Raw genomic sequence first — 18,532 nt, 5'->3', positions numbered from 1 at the left:
GTAAGGGCACTCACCTTAGAGACCTCTATCGGTTTCAAATCAGAGTGTGTGGGATTTGAACCTAGGTCTGCCACATATTCAATGAGTGCTCTAACCACTGAGCTATAGAACATATAACGGATGCCTCCTTCTTGGTTTTCTTTTTTTGAGAAAGGCCAGATGTGTGTTAGGTGCCTAACTCCAGGTTAAATGGGTCCAGATTCAGGTTCGGATGGGTTCAGGGCTGTGAATCCTAAGTGGAAGGAAGCACCTCCCTCCAGCCTATATTTAGGTGCCCAACATCCTTTTAGGGCCGGGCCCTAGACCACACCCTTTTCCGACATTTCCCATTGCCTAGATTAGGCAGCTCCCTGCTCAGCGTGCTGACTTTTGTGAAGCTTATTACTTGGTATATAATTTGGGTCTCTGGATTCCACTACACACTAAGGTACCAGAATTTTAGGGACTGCAGTGTTGAGTCTATAACCTTTCTGGATCTAGCTGATAACCTCTCTGTGCACCATATTTTCCCTATGTGGAAAAAAAAAATGGGGCTGATGGGCCTTAAACTTTATTAATAAGGCAGGTATTGTGAAAGAAAACTACTGTATTAGTAGTAGCTGTTGTATTTTTTTGTTATTAAGCAAATTTGTTAGTGTACTAAAGAGAAAAATGTTATTCCCATTTTTTCTTTAGATTCTACTCTATTAAGGACTTTTTATTTTAAAGGTATAGACTTTACTGTCTTTATGTAGTTTTGATCATCCAGATTTACCAAAAGGAGCCACTAATCTGTCGTATAGTTTGAATTGATATGCACTAGGAATTAATATATTTTTCTTAGAATAAGTTTGAAATTAAATCAAGCCAGAAATTAGTACAGTCTGCTTTATTGGTTGACCACTAGGTGGAGATGGTATTTTAAATTGTTTTAAATACAGTTCTTTTGAAGGCATAATTCTCATGTGCCAGAAACCATGTTCATCTCAGAACAACTTTGATAGGTCATGTGCTTTCCGGAAAATTGGAGATGAAAGCAGTTTTGATTTTTATAAGTATAATCATCAGCAAAAGCTATTTGCTGGACTCTGGAGGCAGACGGAAGCAGTATTATATATTTCAGGTGAGTGAAGGCTCAAAATCACAGTGACAGTCTCTCTCCAGGAGCAGCAGTACTGACAGTTATTCGAGAGTCTTCTGCCTGAGCCACTGAAAAATTCAGACAATTAGTGTAGTTGTAGAAAAAAAAACTTTCCTAGTAGAAGTTAAGAAAAACAAATGCTGACAAGAAAGAAAGCATAATTGCTTTTAATTTCCCTAATGATTTTTATAATGCCATTTAACAATTCTTGTGAATATAAAAACATTAGCTATTGACAAAATATTTCTCCTTTACAGGTTTTCCCACCTAATATATCAAATACAGCATTTCCCTATCAAAATCCACCTGTTACAACACTACAGCAGCCTTTTATCAATAAGGCATCAAACAATAGCCTTGATGCTGGGAAGAACCAGGTTCCCTTGGTGCAAAATGGACCCAATAAGGTAAGATTAACTCACTTCTCCACAAGGCTGTTGCTACATTTTTTATTAAGAAAATATAAGGATGAGGAATTAGTGTTCTGTGTATATGAATATTTCACATACAGAATACATGCAGTTTTAAAAGCTAGATTACTTACAGTGTGTGATTACATCTAAGTATATAGTTATCTGACTTGAGAACTAGGGTAAATTCTTTTTTGAGTGCTGGTCTTTATGTGGATTCCATACATGTGTGTGCATGTGCGCCATGCCCCAGAACTGTTTTTAGTCGTGTGTGTTAGGCTTCGTGGTGCATCTGAGATCTTAATCAAACCACGTGGGTCGACTGCCCCTCAGTTCCTTCTTACCGCCATATGGCCAGAGTCAGAACACCTTGTTTTTCAATCTGCACAGCAAAATAAAATAAAATGTATTCTTGTATATAGTTTCTCTTAATAGTAGTTATAGTTAGTTAACCTCACTGTCATTTTACCTGTCCATGACAATCCTACCAGTTGTGGGGGACTATGCCCCAAGAAGCTGGGTTTAAGAACTGCGCGTCATGCCCATGATCATTCTCAGTGAGTGACAAATACCAACACTGCCTTTATTGCCTTGGTGAGAGACACATCGTCACCCGCTGCTCCATCTGCCAGTCCTTCCCGTTGCAAGCACGTGAGGCCAGAGAGCTTAGATTATGCAAGCAACTCATGGAGAAGTCAGTGCATCTGTGTGCATACTCAGACGTGGGACCAATGGACCCACTGGAGTGCCTAGTACCACCATCACCAGCCAGGTCAGCATCAATAAAAACCCAACATGCTCATAAGAAGCACAGCCATGAGCACAAGGATGGATCCCCGAAAAGGACCGCCTTCATGCGTAGTGCTATCTCCCCGAGCTGTGAAAGCCCGATTGAGAAGTTGCAAGCAGACCAGGCAGCTTCAACAAAGAAATCCAAAGTGCAGCATAAGTCCAAGCATTGTCAGGATGGACCAGAATCATCATCTGCCTCAGCCACTGGGGCACCACCGAAACATTCAGTTCCACCCACCCTGCTGAGTCCGTCTGACCTCTCACACCCAGTACAATGTACAGTACCACACACACACACCTGATGATCTCCTCCACACCATCAGCCAAACTGCTTCTTCTCTTGGCGGGCTGTCCAACATAGCACAGATCGCCTGGGATTGTGTAGCCTCCATCACCAGCAGATGAGCTTCTATACCACCTGTTGAGCCTACAAGTTGAATGTCATCACAGGTCCCACCCATCCCAGACCAACTGTCAGACTCGGAATGGTCCTCAGAACCGGGTCCAACATTTTCACTGGTGTGCTCCCATAGTCTGCTGCCAGAACATCTTCGATACACTCCAGCATACACATCACCTGCACAGCAATGGCTCCAATACCCTCATGGGCCGCGGAGCACTGCAGCCTCCATTTCACTTCCCTTCGCCCAAGTACATGGACCCTCCATTGGTCTACAAAAAGATCCATGGGGTACAGACAGGCCCCCGGTACCATTGGAACTGCCGATTCCAACTGGAGCATCATCGTTACCTGATGAAGTGCTCATCCCTCCCACCCTTTCCCCACCAGATGACCAGGGCCAGTACCAAAATTTCCTGTGTCGCAAAGCAGGGACCCTCAACCTTCTAGCTGAGGATGTACAAAGACTCTCAGGACATCCTGCAACCAGCATGCCCCTCATACACAGCACTCCCCAGCCTCATGTACCCAGACACCTAAACGAGCGGTGAGGCGATATTTTGTTCCAGGCAAGGGCACTAACTTATTTTTTCACACCCTCCACCCAATTCTCTTGTAGTGTAAGTAGCAACGCAATGCACCAAGCAACAACATTTTAGGACCACTCCCCTGGATCAAGCTGCCAAAAAGCTTAACTTAATCGGCCGAAAAGACTATTCTTTGGCGGGCCTACTATTCCACATTGCCAGCTACCAAGCCATATTGGCAAAGTACAATTTCAAGTACTCTAAACTAGAAGAGTTGCAAACCTTACTTCCAGAGGCTAAACAAGCAGAATTCAAGTCCCTCATTAAGGAGGGTACAGTGGTGGCCAAAGTCTCCCTCCAAGCAGCTGAAGATGCAGCAGATAGAGCATCATGCTCCCTGACATCTGGGGTGGTTCTTTAGGGACTCTTGGCTTCAGATGTCAGAGTTCCCTAAGGAGGTCCAAACCACACTCAAGGACCCCCTTTTTGACAATCAAAAACTTTTCAGTGACAAGACTGATGAGAATCTCCACTCACTAAAAGTATCTTGACCCACGCATCGGTCCTTGGGCCTCTACACTCCCACTCCTACCCACCATCAAAACTAGGCTTCCTTCTGACCCCGATCCCTCACCAGGCCCACCTCCCAACCATATCCCCTCTTTCCCCCGCAGCCAGCAAAACCAGCCTTACTGCTGTCAATGTTCCCAATGATATAGATTTTCTGCTGCCTCCACCTCTATTTCCTCCACCTTTCCACAACACTTCTCCAGCCAACCCTTTTGACTTTTACCCTCAGAATCACAAACCCCTCCCCATCCCTGCTCTGGCTTCCCCGATTGTCTTTGGGGGCCATCTTGCTCTCTTTGCACACAACTGGAGCAAGATTACCACCAATCAACAGGTATTAGACATCATACACTGGGGATACCTCATAGAGTTCCTTGCCTTTCCCCCAGTCACCCACCCCAGAGCAGTCATAGCAGACCCATCACAAGACCTTCTCCAGAAGGAGGCATGCACCTTCTTCCAAAAAGGTACCATCGAATGGTGGATCCCACACCACTATCATGTCCATACCTCCTACTCCCCCTATTTCCTTATACCAAAAAAAAAAGAAAAAAAAAAGGAGGCCTTCGCCCCCTACTGGATATATGGGTATTGATCTGGTTTATCTGCAAATTCCATTCCAAATAGTCACTCTTTCCCAAATCATCCCATTGCAGCCTGGTTCGCGGCTCTTGATATGAAGGATACATACTTTCACGTGGACATCCATCCTACCCCTGCAAATTCCTTCAGTTCACATTGCAACACTCCCATTACCAATTCCGTGTCCTCCCTTTTGTGATCACTACTGCCTCCTATTTGTTCACAAAGGTCTTTGCAGTAGTTGCGGCCTATATACAATGCCTGGACCATTCTTTTTCCATACCTGGATGACTGGCGCTCACTGGTGTCATCCTGCGAACAGCTCCTCATTACCATCCAATCAACACAGAACCTCCTCTGGACATCGGTCTGGACATCGGTATCAACGAGGAAAAATCAACCTTCATACTCATCTTTATAGAAGCGCCCTTGGACTCTCTTGCAGGACAGGCCTTCCTTCCAAGGGACTGCTTCACCACTCTCACCTCACTCATTACAAGGCTACCGAGTTGTCCCCACACATGCCTCCATCACTGCCTTTCACTTCTGGGACACTTGGCGGCATGCACCTTTGTCACCCTACATGCCCACCTTCACATGTGATGCCTTCAACAGTGGCTTCGTTCAGTGTATGACCCACAGATGGACCACCTCAACAAATGAATCCTCCTGCTGCCATCAGTGGTAACTTCCCTTCATGGTGGTGCAACCCACAAAGATCATGGCAGGCACCCCCTTCAACTCTCCTACACCTCACACTAGAGTCACCTCACTCGGCTGGGGCCCTCACATACATGGCCAAAGGCCTCTGATCCCCAGAGAAGTAAGGATGTACATCAACATCCTACAGTTATGAATGGTCCAGCATGCCTGTCAAGCGCTTCTTCCTCTTATTCCCTCCAGACATGTGCAACTTCTCTCGGACAACATGACAGCGGTCATATAGATCTCCAACCCTCTGTCAGGAGGTAATCCGTCTGTGGAACTGGTGCCTACGGGAAGACATCATACTTCATGCAACCCATTTACTGGGTAGAGACACCTGGTGGACACTCTCAGAACCTCCTTTCATCGTAACCATGAGTGGGAGCTTCCGTCTTTCATCAATGAGGCACACCACGCTAGGATATGTTCATGACAGCTACCATCCACAAGCTTCCCTTCTTTGACTCCAGAGGTGCCATCAGGCAAAGCTCTCAAGGGAATGGCCTTCTCTTCTGGACACCAGAACTACGCTATGCCCCACCCATATCACTTCTCCTACAAGCACACCACAAAATGAAACACGACTGAGCAGTCGTCATCCACCTAGCCCCCTACTGGTTATGCCAATATTGTCACTGATCTTCACCTTTCAACTTGCCCTCCAACCTGTCTGCCCCTCTCCCAAATCTCTTCACACAATAACGGGGTCAGATCAGCCACCACAATCTAGATCCTCTTCACCTCACGGCCTGGTATATGGATGGGGCTCATGGATAGACAATGCATGTTCCATGCCTGTGCAAGATGTCCTCACACATAGCCAGCCGATGCCTGGCCACCACACCATGCTACCAAGCCAAATGGAGATGCATCCAAACACCATCACTCCATAGACACTGTGTCCATTCCAACCATCCTTGACAATCTGCTTAATCTTCACCTTTCAGGCCTTGCCCACTCCTCCATTCAGCACCTTTCTCCCACCTATAGACTTGCTTCTCTGACTTCAGCCACCCGACCATTGTTCGATTCCTTCGCAGTCTCCTCAACACCTTCCCTTAGGTCAGGAAACCTACTCTCCCTTGGGAACTTAACCTCAGCCTTTCAGCCCTCAGTAAACCCCCCCTTCAAGCCCCTGGCCACTTGCTCCCTTACCCATCTATCGTTGCTCCCTGAAGGTGATCTTTTTAGCGGCCATCACCTCTGCAATGAGTCAGCGAACTGACAGCCATGATGGCAGACCCACGCTTTACTGTGTTCCACAGGTACAAAGTTTCCCTCCGACTCCATCCCAAATTTCTCCCCAAGATGGCCTCACCCTTCTACCTCAATCAAGTCATCCATCTCCCAGCCTTTTACCCTAAATCACACATCTCCATCAGGGAGCGCACACTATATTCCCTCAACATCCGTCGTGCACTGGCCTTTTATCTCCAACACACCTGCATTTTGAGCCTCAGCCAGACTCTCACTATAGCACAACACTGCCGAGGCTGCGCCCTCTCTTCCCAACACCTCTTTAAATGGATTTCTCGCTACATCACAGTGTATTACTCCCTTTTCCGAGTCTCTCCACCACCAAGCATCACTGCCCACTCCACAAGAGCATAATCCACCACATCGGCCCTCCTTGCAGATGTCCCATGGCAGGACATCTGGAAAGCAGTAACATGGTTCTCCATTCAAATATTCACTGCTTATTACGCCATAGGTCATTCAACAGCAGCAGCAGATGTGGCAGTTGACCACACAGTCCCACAAACTCTACTTCTACTGAGCTCTCACGTCCACCTCCAAACTAAATACTGCTACCCATGTATGGAATCCACATAGAGGACCAGTATTTGAAGGAGAAAGAGACGTGACATACTGTAACTGGAGGTTCATCGAGGTGGGTGGTCCCTCTCTGGATTCCAATTCCACCCCTCTGCTACAGGCTGTGTCTATTGGTAAGAGGGAACTGAGGGGGCATTGGACCCATGCAGTCTCATGAGACTTCAGATGCACCATGTTGCTGATGCACGACGTACTTGTGGGTCAACAGAGACTACTCTAGACAGTTCTGGTTGTGGAGCATGGCACACATGGAATCCAGATAGGGACCACACCCTCAAAGAACCACCAGTTACAGTAAGTAAAACAGGGTAACTTACCAGTAACTGTTGTTCTTCGAGATGTGTTGCTCATATCCATTCCAGTATAGGTGAGTGCGCGCCTCGTGCATGAGTCCCCAGAACCTTTTTTGCCCCTAGTAACTCCCGTAGGGCTGGCCTCAGCGCCCCCTGGAGTGCCGCGCTCATGCTGCGGTACATAGGGAGCTGCCGACCCTGCGGGCCCTCAGTCCCTTCTTTCTGCCGACAGCGGAGATGGAGGGCGGGTTTGGAATGGATATGAGCAACACATCTCGAAGAACAACAGTTACTGGTAAGTAACCCTGTTTTCTCTCTTCAAGTGATTGCTCATATCCATTCCAGTGTAGGTGATTAAATAGCCATACCTTGGATGTGGGTAGGAGTCACTGGCGAGCAGCCCTTCTCAGCACGGCTCCGCCTGTGTCCTCTCTCACCTGTTGCACGATGGCGTAGTGGGACGTAAAGGTATGGATCGAAGACCAGGTCGCTGCTCTGCAGATATCCTGCAGAGGCATTCCTTCCAGGAAAGCCGCCGACGAGGCCTGGGCTCTGGTCGAGTGCGCAGATACAGGTCCTGGAAGCACCACCTTCACCTGCTCGTAGCAGGATTTGATGCAGGCTTTGATCCAGGTGGAGATGCGCTGGGTGGAGACAGGTGAGCCTTTCATCCGGTCCGCCACTGCCACAAACAGTTGTGTTGATTTCCGGAATGGCCTCGTGCGCTCAATGTAGTAGGACAGGGCCTGTCTCACATCCAGCAAGTGCCATCTCCACTCCTCCTCCGAACCGTGTGGTTTAGGAAGGAACACGGGGAGGAAGATGTCCTGGTTATAGTGGAACTGAGACACCACTTTAGGCAGGAAGGCCAGGTGGGGTCTCAGTCGGACTTTATCTTTGAAAAAGACCGTGTGGGGGGGCTCCGAGGTCAAGGCTCTTATCTCGGAGACCCTCCTAGCCGATGTAATGGCCACCAGGAAGGCTACCTTCCACGAGAGGATGAGCAGCGGGCATGTAGCCATGGGCTCAAAGGGGGGTCCTGTCAGCATGGCGAGGACCAGGTTCAGATCCCAGAAAGGCACCGGGTCGCGGACCTGTGGATATAGCCTCTCCACCCCCTTGAGAAACCTAAGGGACATAGGGTGCGAAAAGAGCGACCTCCCTTCCATTGGCTGGTGGAAGACCAAGATGGCCGCCAGGTGTACCCTCAGGGAGGCCAGGGCCAGGCCCTGCCTCTGTAGGTGGAGTAGGTACTCCAGGATCACCTGTATGGGCCAACAGCTCGGCAGGATACCCCAGGATGCCGCCCAACTAGTGAAGCGCTTCCATTTAGCCCTGTACACCACCTGGGTGGACGACTTCCTGCTTCCAAGCAGGACTTGCGCCGAACAGGCTCTCTCCCCCTCCGTCAACCACAAAGCCTCCATGCTGTCAGGTGGAGGGAGTCCAGGTCCGGGTGCAGCAGGCGACCCTGGTCCTGGGAGAGCAGGTTGTAGCGCTTCGGAAGCGGTATTGGTGTGGTTATGGACAGGTCCAGCAGCATACTGAACCACTGCTGCCTCGGCCAGGCCGGTGCGATCAGGATGACGTCCGCTTTGTCCCTCTTGATTTTCAAGAGTACTTTGGGCAGCAGTGGAACAGGGGAAAACGCATACATTAGGGACCCCATCCATTCTATGAGGAACACGTCGGATAGGGAGTCCGGCTCGCGACCCTGGAGCGAGCAGAACCTCGGGCACTTCTTGTTCCAGGCCGACGCGAAGAGGTCCAGTTGGGGAAAGCCCCACTTGCGGAAAAGAAAAGATAATACCTCCCAGTGTAGTGACCAGTCATGGCGGGATAAGAACAACCTGCTCAGGTGATCCACCTCATCATTCCTGACCTTGGGGAGGTGAGAGGCAGATAAGTGGAAGTTGTGCCTTGCCGCAAGGCCCCAAAGTTGTATCGCCTCCTGGCAAAGTGCCGAGGAGCATGCTTCCCCCTGCCTGTTTATATAAAACATAGCTGCAGTATTGTCCGTCAGGACCTGAACCACCTTGCTCCTCAGGAACTTGAGGAACACTTTGCATGTCAGGCGGACTGCCCGGAGCTCTCGCACATTGATATGGAGGCGTTGCTCCTGTGTCGACCACAGCCCCTATGTGCTGAGGTCGCTGCTCATGTGGGCCCCCCAACCCACATCCGAAGCGTCCGTGATCAGGGTTATGGAGGGTGTCAAATCTGCAAAAGGGACACCTTGCAATACCTCCCTCGGGTCTGTCCACTAGTTTAGGGACGCTAGTACCTGGGCCGGGACCATGACCACCCTGCTCAACGAGTGTCTGGCCGGGGCGTAAACCGAGGCCAACCAACCTTGGAGGTGCCTGAGTTTGAGGCGAGCCAGCCTCACCACGTATGTACATGCTGCCCTGTGTCCCAACAGCTGAAGGCAGTGCCTGGCTGTCGTCCTGGGGGACTTGTGCAAGTTGGCGATAATGGCGGCCATGGTTTGGAATCGAGGCTGCGGGAGGAAGACTCTGGCCTGAACAGCATCCAGGGTGGCCCCGATGAAGTCTATACGCTGCACTGGTGTGAAAGTAGACTTCTGCTCGTTGAGGAGCAGACCCAGCCTGGTGCATGTTGCGCAAGTTTGGGCCAGGCTGTTCCAGACATGATCCCTAGCCCTGCCAGTTGTCCACATAGGGGAAGATCTGAACCCCTCTGAGGCGCAGGTGGGCCGCCACCACCGCCATACATTTTGTGAAAACCCTGGGCGCTGAGGAAAGGTCAAAGGGTAGGGCCGAAAACTGGTAGTGGCCACCAGCTACGATGAAGTGTAGGAACCGTCTGTGGCCTGGGAGGATAGAAATATGGAAATACGCGTCCTTGAGGTCGAGGGCGGCGTACCAGTCCCCTGGATCCAGAGCGGGAATGATGGAGGCTAAGGAGACGATACGGAACTTGGGGCACCTGATAAACCTGTTCAGACCTCCCTTTGCCTTGGGGATAAGGAAGTACCAGGAGTAGAACCCCCTGCCCCTTTCCGAAGGAGGAACCTCTTCCACTGCCCTGAGGAGGAGGAGTGTTTGTACCTCCTGGATGAGAAGCAGCTCGTGAGAGGGGTCCCTGAAGAGGGACGGGGTAAGGGGAGAGTCTGGTGAGAAGGCCGAGAGTTGCAGGGCATAACCTCTTTGTACTACACTTAGCACCCATCGATCTGAGGTTATGCTCTGCCATTGAGGGAGGAACGGCCACAGTCTGTGAGAGAAAGGTAAGGTGAGATCCAGGGGGAAGGGGGAGGTGCCACCCTTGAGCGTATCATCAAAACGGCCGCTTGTTTTTCTGGGGCCCTTGCTGGGAGCCCCCGGCAGGGCCTTGGCAGTCACGATGGTTAGGCTGTTGGAACCTGTCGTGACCCCTCCTGGGTTGAGCGGGTCGGGCGCGTGGTCTGGGCAGATGTTGCTGTTGCCTCTGGGGGCACTGCCTGCCCTGTCGCCTTGGGGCTTGAGGGACATATAGGCCTAAAGACTTCAGGGTGGCCCTGGCGTCCTTTAGTGCATGTAATTTGTCGTCCGTTTTATCGGAGAAGAGGCCAGCTCCATTGAAGGGCAGATCTTGAATGGCCTGCTGAACCTCAGTTGACAGGCCGGATGATTGCAGCCAGGCCGACTGTCTCATTACAATGCCGGATGCCATGGCCCTTCCTGCTGCATCTGTTGCATCACTGGCCGATTGGAGAGCCGCCCCAGCCACCGTAGCACCCTCCTGGACTATGGTGTTAAAATCCGTTGTGAGGTCCTGGGGCAATGCCTGGGCAAACCTCTGGAGGGAAGACCACAGGTTCAGATTATAGCGACCAAGGAGTGCCTGGTAGTTGGCGATGTAGAGCTGTAAAGTCGCCATCGAATAGACCTTCCTCCCAAAAAGGTTGAGTCTTTTATGCTCCTTGGATTTGGGAGTGATGGCCTAGCCCCCCCTACCTGTCCCTCTGGTTGGCCGCGTTGACGACCAATGTACCCGGAGCAGGATGATTATACAAGTATTCAAATCCTTGTGGAGGGACGTAATATTTGCGCTCTGCCGTTTTAGAGGTGGGGGCCACCGAGGCAGGGGTTTCCCAGAGGGGCCTAACCAATTTGAGGACCCTATCATGTACTGGGAGAGCAACCGTGGATGGCCTGGCAGATCCCGAAATTCCGAAGAGGGGGTCCTCCTCTTCCGAGAGCTCCTTAAGATCTAGCTTGAGATTGTCTGCTAGTCTCTTTAGGAGCTTTTGATGCTTAAAATCTGGGAGGGGGGTTCTCTGGTCCCTGGCCGTCGTCTCATAGAATCATAGAATATTAGAGTTGGAAGGGACCTCAGGAGGTCATCTAGTCCAACCCCCCGGTCAAAGCAGGACTAACCTCAGCTATATCATCCCAGCCAGGGCTTTGTCAAACCTCAGCTTAAAAACCTCTAAGGATGGAGATTCCACCACCTCCCTAGGTAACCCATTCCAGTGCTTCACCACCCTCCTAGTGAAAAACTTTTTCCTAATGTCCAACCTAGACCTCCCCCCCTGTAACTTGAGACCGTTGCTCCTTGTTCAGTCATCTGCCACCACCGAGAACAGCCTAGCCCCATCCTCCCTAGAACTCTCTTTCAGATAGTTAAAGGCCGCTATCAAATCCCCCCTCATTCTTCTCTTTTGCAGACTAAACAAGCCCAGTTCCCTCAGCCTCTCCTCATAAGTCCTGTGCTCCAGCCCCCTAATCATTTTTGTTGCCCTCCGCTGTACTCTCTCCAACTTGTCCACATCCTTTTTGTAGTGGGGGGCCCAAAATTGGACGCAATATTCTAAATGCAGCCTCACCAATGCCGAATAGAGGGGAATAATCACTTCCCGCGACCTGCTGGCAATGCCCCTCCTAATGCAGCCCAATATGCTATTAGCCTTCTTGACAACCAGGGCACACTGCTGACTCATATCCAGCTTTTTATCCACTGTTACCTCCAGGTCCTTTTCTGCAGAACTGCTGCCTAGCTCGTCGGTCCCCAGTCTGTAGCTGTGCATGGGATTCTTCCTTCCTAAGTGGAGGACTCTGCACTTTTCTTTGTTGAACCTCATTAGATTTCTCAGCAGGGGACGAAGAGGACGACTGTGGAAGGGGACCCGTAGAGGGGCCCTCCATGGGGTCAGACTCTTCCTCAGAAGAGTGCCCCTTGTCTAGCTGGCTTGGTGGGGGTGGCGGTGGATGGGCGCCCACAGAGGGCGTTGACCCCATGCCCTGGGTGGTTTGCTGAGGCCAAGGTCCCCAGTATGGCCATTGCCATGGCCCCTGTGGCCATTGTACCGGCCCCAGTGCCGGGTACTGCACAGCTCCCTGGGGGGCAGTGGTGTCTGACCAGCGACGCCTGGCCTTACAATCCCTTCCCCTTTCTCTCGGAGATCTGCTCCTAACAGAAGTGGAGCGATCTCGGTGGTGTCTCCGGTGCTGGGGAGGGGGTGAGCAGCTAGAGGAGGTGGACGACTGCCTCCTGGGTGCCGTGGACTTGTGGTGGCGTTTGCCCGCCGGAGATCTGGAGTAGCGCCACTCACTGGAGTAGCGCCGGAGATCTGGAGTAGCGCCGGAGATCTGGAGTAGCGCCGGAGATCTGGAGTAGCTGGAGCGGTCACGGTGGCGCAGTGCCGAAGGCTCGCTTGGTGCCGAGAGCTTCGGTGCTGGAGCCCGCGCCGGGCTGCGCGTCAGGGACCTGGAGCGGTTACTGTCCCAGCTATGTCCCCTAGGTGGTGAGTGAGACTGGTGCCGCAGTCTCGACCAGCGCCGGGACCTTCGGTGCCGTGGCTTGCACCCACGTGGGCGACCTCGAGCGGGACTGCTGCCTGCGGTTCTCTGCACCGTAAGATGTATAATTGTGCCGGCAGTCCTCTGGCGCTGAAGTGGCCTCCCGGCCCAGGTGCTTGGGTCTCAGAGTGGCCAGGTCCCTGGGGCTAGGGATCGGGAGCAGTGCCGGGTCCATGGTGAGATGTGCGGGGCTTGCGCCGGGCTACAGCATGGGGATCTGGACCTGTGCCGAGGGAGCTGGAACTTCTTGGCCACCGGGATGCGCGCCAGGCTATGCACCGGGGACCGAGAGCGGTGTTCATGTCTCGGTGCCTGTTGCCGTGGCACCGGGGTCGATGGTCGTGACCGGTGCCGTGTGTTACCTTCCCCGGATGAGTGGGAACCGTGCCAGGAGTGGCGGTATTGCGATCATACCGGACTGCGCACTGGTGATTGGGAGTGGCGCCGAGCCTCTCCCATCTGCGTGGGCACCAGGGTCCATGAATGGCGGGAAGGCAAGCGGTGCCAGGATCCTGACAACTGACCACCGCGTGAGGCAGAACTGTCGCAGCTCCGCCTGGGTTCTTGAGACCGCCCGCGGTGTGGAGGTGCTTGACGACTCTTGGTCGGAGCTAGGAGGGGAGCTCTCACTCTCCACCCTCCTCGACCGTCTGGGGGGAGACATTGACTCCTGTCTCCTCCACCCACTGGGGCAACCCAGCATGGGCTTGCCCCGAGACGCTGGTCCCAGGATCCTCGGCCTGGGGGGGACGGAGGCAATGGCATGCCCATCAGGGTGCGTGCCGCTGCAAATGCCTCGGGCGTCGACGGCCCCTGCAGAGGCACTCCCACACCCCGTGGGGTCAGGGGAGGCTCCCTGCGTGGAGATGCCGGTGCCGGGATGGGGTCGACGGCACGTGGCTGGGGCATCTCCTGTGTCACCCCTGCTGTACCGGTTGCAGGGGGAATCCATAATCACGGTCTCAGGCTGCTTTTTCTTTGTCTTCGGTGCGGACGGGCCGCTCCTCACCGTGGAGACTCTCGGTGCCGTTGGGGATCTTGAAGGCTCAGAGACCAGCCGGAGCACGGACTCCATTGCCATAGCCTTCAGTCGGGCGTCCCGCTCCTTTCTCATCCGTGGCTTGAAGGCCTTGCAAATCTTACATCGGTCTTTCCGATATTCTTCTCCCAGGCACTGGAGGCAACAGTCATGCGGGTCGCTGACTGGGAAAGCCTTGGAGCAGGCGGCACTGGATTTGAATCCTGTGGAGCCATGCATGACTCCAAGTGAGCCCCTAAGGGCTATCTACTAATGTACTATTCTAACTAACAACTACTCAACAACTATTAACTTGCAAAAACAACACAGAACTATAGAAATAGAGATTGCTACTTGCTCAAGCGAAGCAAGGGGCTAACGTTCCAGTATCATCACAGGCAGAAAGAAGGAACTGAGGGCCCGCAGGGTCGGCAGCGCCCTATGTACCGCGGCATGAGCGCGGCACTCCAGGGGGCGCCGAAGCCAGCCCTACGGTCCCAAAAAAGGTTCCAGGGACTCGTGCACGAGGCGCGCACTCATCTATACTGGAATGGATATGAGCAATCACTTGAATAGAGAACTTTTCTTTATAATAAATACATCCAATATTTATATAACTGATTCCCTTAAGAATAGTTAACTGTACCAATATGGTGCATTTGTTTTTCATTGTTATCATTGTTTCACACAGCCAGGCTCACCATCTCAGTCCCAACCGTATATCATACAACACTCTTTATTCGGCAATCCAGTAACCAAGACAAAAGACCCTCCGCGTTATGAAGAGGCCATAAAACAGACCCGGAACATGCAGGCATGTCAGCGAGAGGTAGGCTAGATAAGAGAAAATAACTATCAGATAATTTTTTTTTCTTTTTTACGTAGAATTATTAGTGTAAGTGGTCTCTGAGTGCCAGCCAGGATTTTCCTGCATGCACTTCATTGTTTTAACATATCCTTATTGATATTTGGATATATATAGTGATCTTCACTCCAAGAGCTGTTTTTTCATGATTCTGTTAACTGAATTTATCCTTTTGATAAAATTAATGCAAATCTACAAAATATTGGTTGCTTGCCAGTATATTAGAAATATACTGGAAATCATTAATATTGTGACAATGAGAATCTCAGTCCACTCTTAAATTAAATCAGACCTGTCAAATCTGACACCTTATTACTAATCTAACATTACCCTTCACATAACATTGCATGTCTTCAGCTCTTTAGAGTTTGTCTGACCATTAATATCTTGAAAATAGCTAAGTTGTATTTGACAAGTTTAAGATTGATTAATTTTCCATTGTTTTTATTTCTGTGTAAAATTATTCAACAACATTTAAAAAGAACAGTAGAACCTCAGAGTTAAACACACCTCGGGAATGGAGGTTGTTCATAACTCTGAAATGTTCGTAACTCCGAACAAAATGTTATGGGTGTTTTTTCAAAAGTTTACAACTGAAAATTGACTTAATAAAACTTTGAAACTTTACTATGCAGAAGAAAAATGTTGCTTTTAATCTTCTTAATTTAAATGAAAAAAGCACAGAAAGTTTCCTTACCTTGTCAAATCTTTTTTTTTAAACTTTCCCCCTTATTTTTTTAGTAGTTTATGTTTAACGTAGTACTGTACTGTATTTGCTTTTTTTTCCTCTCTCTCTCTGCTGCTGCCTGATTGCGTACTTCCGGTTCCAAATGAGGTGTGTGGTTGACCAGTCAATTCGTAATTCTGAGGTTTTGCTGTATATTAGCAGGACCACTCAAAAAGAATCTCTCATTTTAATGAGTGTTGTCAGTACTTTTATGAGGAATATTGGAGGCTGGGCCTTAAAGTATCACCATGACACCATTCATGTTGGCAGTGAGGAGACTTCAAGTCATTTGCAAGGCAAGATGCTCATCTGCTTTGTTTGTATTTCATTGTAATAATTCCTTTAGTACTCTTTTTTGAAAAACAAAAACGTATACCCACTGCCCCCCTCACTAGTCTTGACAGGTGCTTATGTGGCAGAAGAAACCACTGTTTAAAAAGCTATTAAGCATAGTTGTTTTAAAAACATCAACATTACTTATACTATTTAAAAAAAAATATTTCTCCTTGCCTTTCAGCATTTTCCTGATTGCTTTATGCTGACCCACTCAGTGACATAACTGACAACCACCATTTACTGATATTCAAATTATTATTTAAAAGCATGGCATTAACTCCATACTTTTATTTGTGAGCCTAAAGTCATTTTTTTTTTAAATCTAGAGCTGTAATCCCAGCTAATGTTATTGAGGCAAAGCTGGCATCAGTCGTAGTTTAGATTAGGGTCTGCATGACAAGAAATTATCTTTCTGTTACAGACTTCAAATACACATAGTCAGCAGATGGATGATCTCTTTGATATTCTCATTAAGAGTGGAGGTAAGTCAGATTAACACTGTGTAATGTATAGACAAAATGTATAAATTGTTAAGATGCGACAGGAAGAAAGGAGTAAGGAAGAAAATGGGACCACAGAATAAGTGGTATTTAGGTACCAATCATGGCATTTATTATTCCTCTTCAATTCTTGACTCATTTAAGAACACTGAACCTAAATGCAAAGTATTTCAAAGGCTATAGATTTTGTTAGCAACGAGGAAAATAATCATTCACCTCTGCTTCCCCAAACCGACTGCTGCTGTAGAAGTAATACAGTTGTGATACAGTGACAGTGACAAAATATCTTAGTAGACAATAAAAAAGTAGTTATACCTTGTAATTAGGCAGCTTTATGATTTATCAAGGTTTGCAGCTCTCATTTCAAGGCAAGTAACCATTCATGTTGGGAGTATGTAGGAAGTAAACTACTTATGGTTCTGATCCAGTTCAGGGGAAAGTGGTGGTGTTTGAATCTGCTCTCTGTAGATTTGTATGAATTCAAATTTTTATCTGTATTAGCATATTTAAAATTAAAATATTTTCAGATTACAGTATCTAAACTGCATCAGGGTATGATTGTTATTTCAATAAAACCACTGAATGTCCTGCTGTTAATAAAGCAGCACCAATAAGGAGAGATGAACAATTGATGTCTGTCCAAGGTATTTCTACAGTACTCATCACTATGGTATCGTGAGTTTACTAGCAGGTTCCAGCTAGTAATAAATACTGAAGGAAGATCCTGTCTCCAGAGTCTTACAAACACATACTTTTATATATTTAGTATGTTCCTCATCTGCCATTCTAGAAAACATGGATCTCGTGGCTCAGCAGTAGTCCCTAAGTCTCCCTGACAGTTTAGGACGGGAGCAAGCCAGTCCCTGGTGTCAAAAAAGTTGAGAAACACTGCTCCAGAATAGTGGCCATTACGTTCATGCTTCACAGTCTCTTTCACGCACATCTCAGTCCCTCATGACTCCATGCTGCCCTAATCTTAGAATGTGAACAGGCCTGGAGAGCCACTTCAGTCACTGGTTGGGTAGTTTATTTAAATGGTAAAAGCTCTCAGTCGCATCCCTTTCTAACAATGTTCAATCATAATCTCCAGGCTCAGTATCCTTGATATGGTTCTAGTTTTGACTATTGTTATCAAACTAAGCCAATTATGGCTGCAGAGTTTTTCCATTGGCCACCTAAGGAAAACTTGCACTCTAATTCTCACCATTCATCATGTCTGCTAGCAGTAGTATATCATCGTGGTTTGTAGAATGGAAAAAAAAGGAGACACACAAAGGAAAACTTCGCAATAGAAATTTTATGTATGTGGAGCAGTCTTCCTTCCTCATTCTATAATCTATATTCCCATCATCCCTGCAATTTTGTTTTTAATTTGCTTTTTAAATGAAAGAGAAAGCAGGTAAAGCCAGTTTCTATATAGGTCCTCTGACTGACAGATTTTAGCTTCCTGTTTCTTGGTCCAGTAAGTGGGAGTTAGAATGTTTGCTGAATGGAATCTTGTTTCTCCTACTAAAGCTGAAAGAAAAGGTTTTCTAATCAACAGACATTATTACTACAGGATATAACAAGTTAAATCCCAAATCTTTCTCTTCATTTTGCTGATCAAGTGCTTCTGTAAAGGGGTGATGTCAAATTTTGACTCCCAACTTCAAGGAGTTAAAATAGATTATTCTAAATAAGGAAGAAACCATTGGTGTAGTTATCAGGGAACTGTACATGACTATAATGCCAAAAACTATTAACATGATTGACACCTACCTTGTTTTTTTTCAGACAGGTAATCCTGGAATCTGACATAAAGCCACTTGTGCTATATCTCCACTACAGTTTATGTTGCCATAAATTATATCGCTCAGCGGTGTCACTAAACCACCCCATTGTGCGACATAAACGTCCACTCGCTGGGGTTGGTGTACTTCAGCTGACGGGACAGCTCTCTCTTGTCAGCTTAGAGCAGCTACATTAGAGAACTTACAGTGACACAGTTGCATCTGTGCCACTGTAAGATCTCTAATGTAGCCATAGCCACAGAATGATTAACATGAAA

At 48.7% G+C, this 18,532-nt stretch overlaps 1 protein-coding gene and 1 long non-coding RNA gene across 5 annotated transcripts in view; one reads left to right on the top strand and one right to left on the bottom strand.

The window, feature by feature from the left end:
* Positions 1-18,532, bottom strand: part of LOC137155213 (uncharacterized) — a 72,106-nt gene that overhangs the window by 9,645 nt on the left and 43,929 nt on the right. The gene's annotated exons all lie outside the window — the stretch shown is intronic.
* Positions 1-18,532, top strand: part of MRTFB (myocardin related transcription factor B) — a 174,972-nt gene that overhangs the window by 150,286 nt on the left and 6,154 nt on the right. For 3 of the 4 annotated variants that reach the window (XM_067551349.1, XM_067551348.1, XM_067551347.1), the window contains exons 12-14: positions 1,378-1,527; positions 14,749-14,886; positions 16,407-16,467. In XM_067551349.1, the coding sequence (XP_067407450.1) occupies positions 1,378-1,527; positions 14,749-14,886; positions 16,407-16,467 (349 nt within the window). Of the gene's footprint in view, positions 1-1,377; positions 1,528-2,021; positions 2,105-14,748; positions 14,887-16,406; positions 16,468-18,532 lie in introns of those variants that run through there. The other variant, XM_067551350.1, reaches the window with a different exon arrangement.

Source organism: Emydura macquarii, unplaced genomic scaffold (assembly GCF_026122565.2).
Source record: "Emydura macquarii macquarii isolate MOO-44397 ecotype Brisbane River unplaced genomic scaffold, CSIRO-AGI_Emac_v2 contig_1348, whole genome shotgun sequence".
Lineage (NCBI taxonomy): Eukaryota > Metazoa > Chordata > Testudines > Chelidae > Emydura > Emydura macquarii.
Note: the sequence above shows the minus strand (reverse complement) of the source record. Positions and strands in the feature narration are given on the sequence as shown.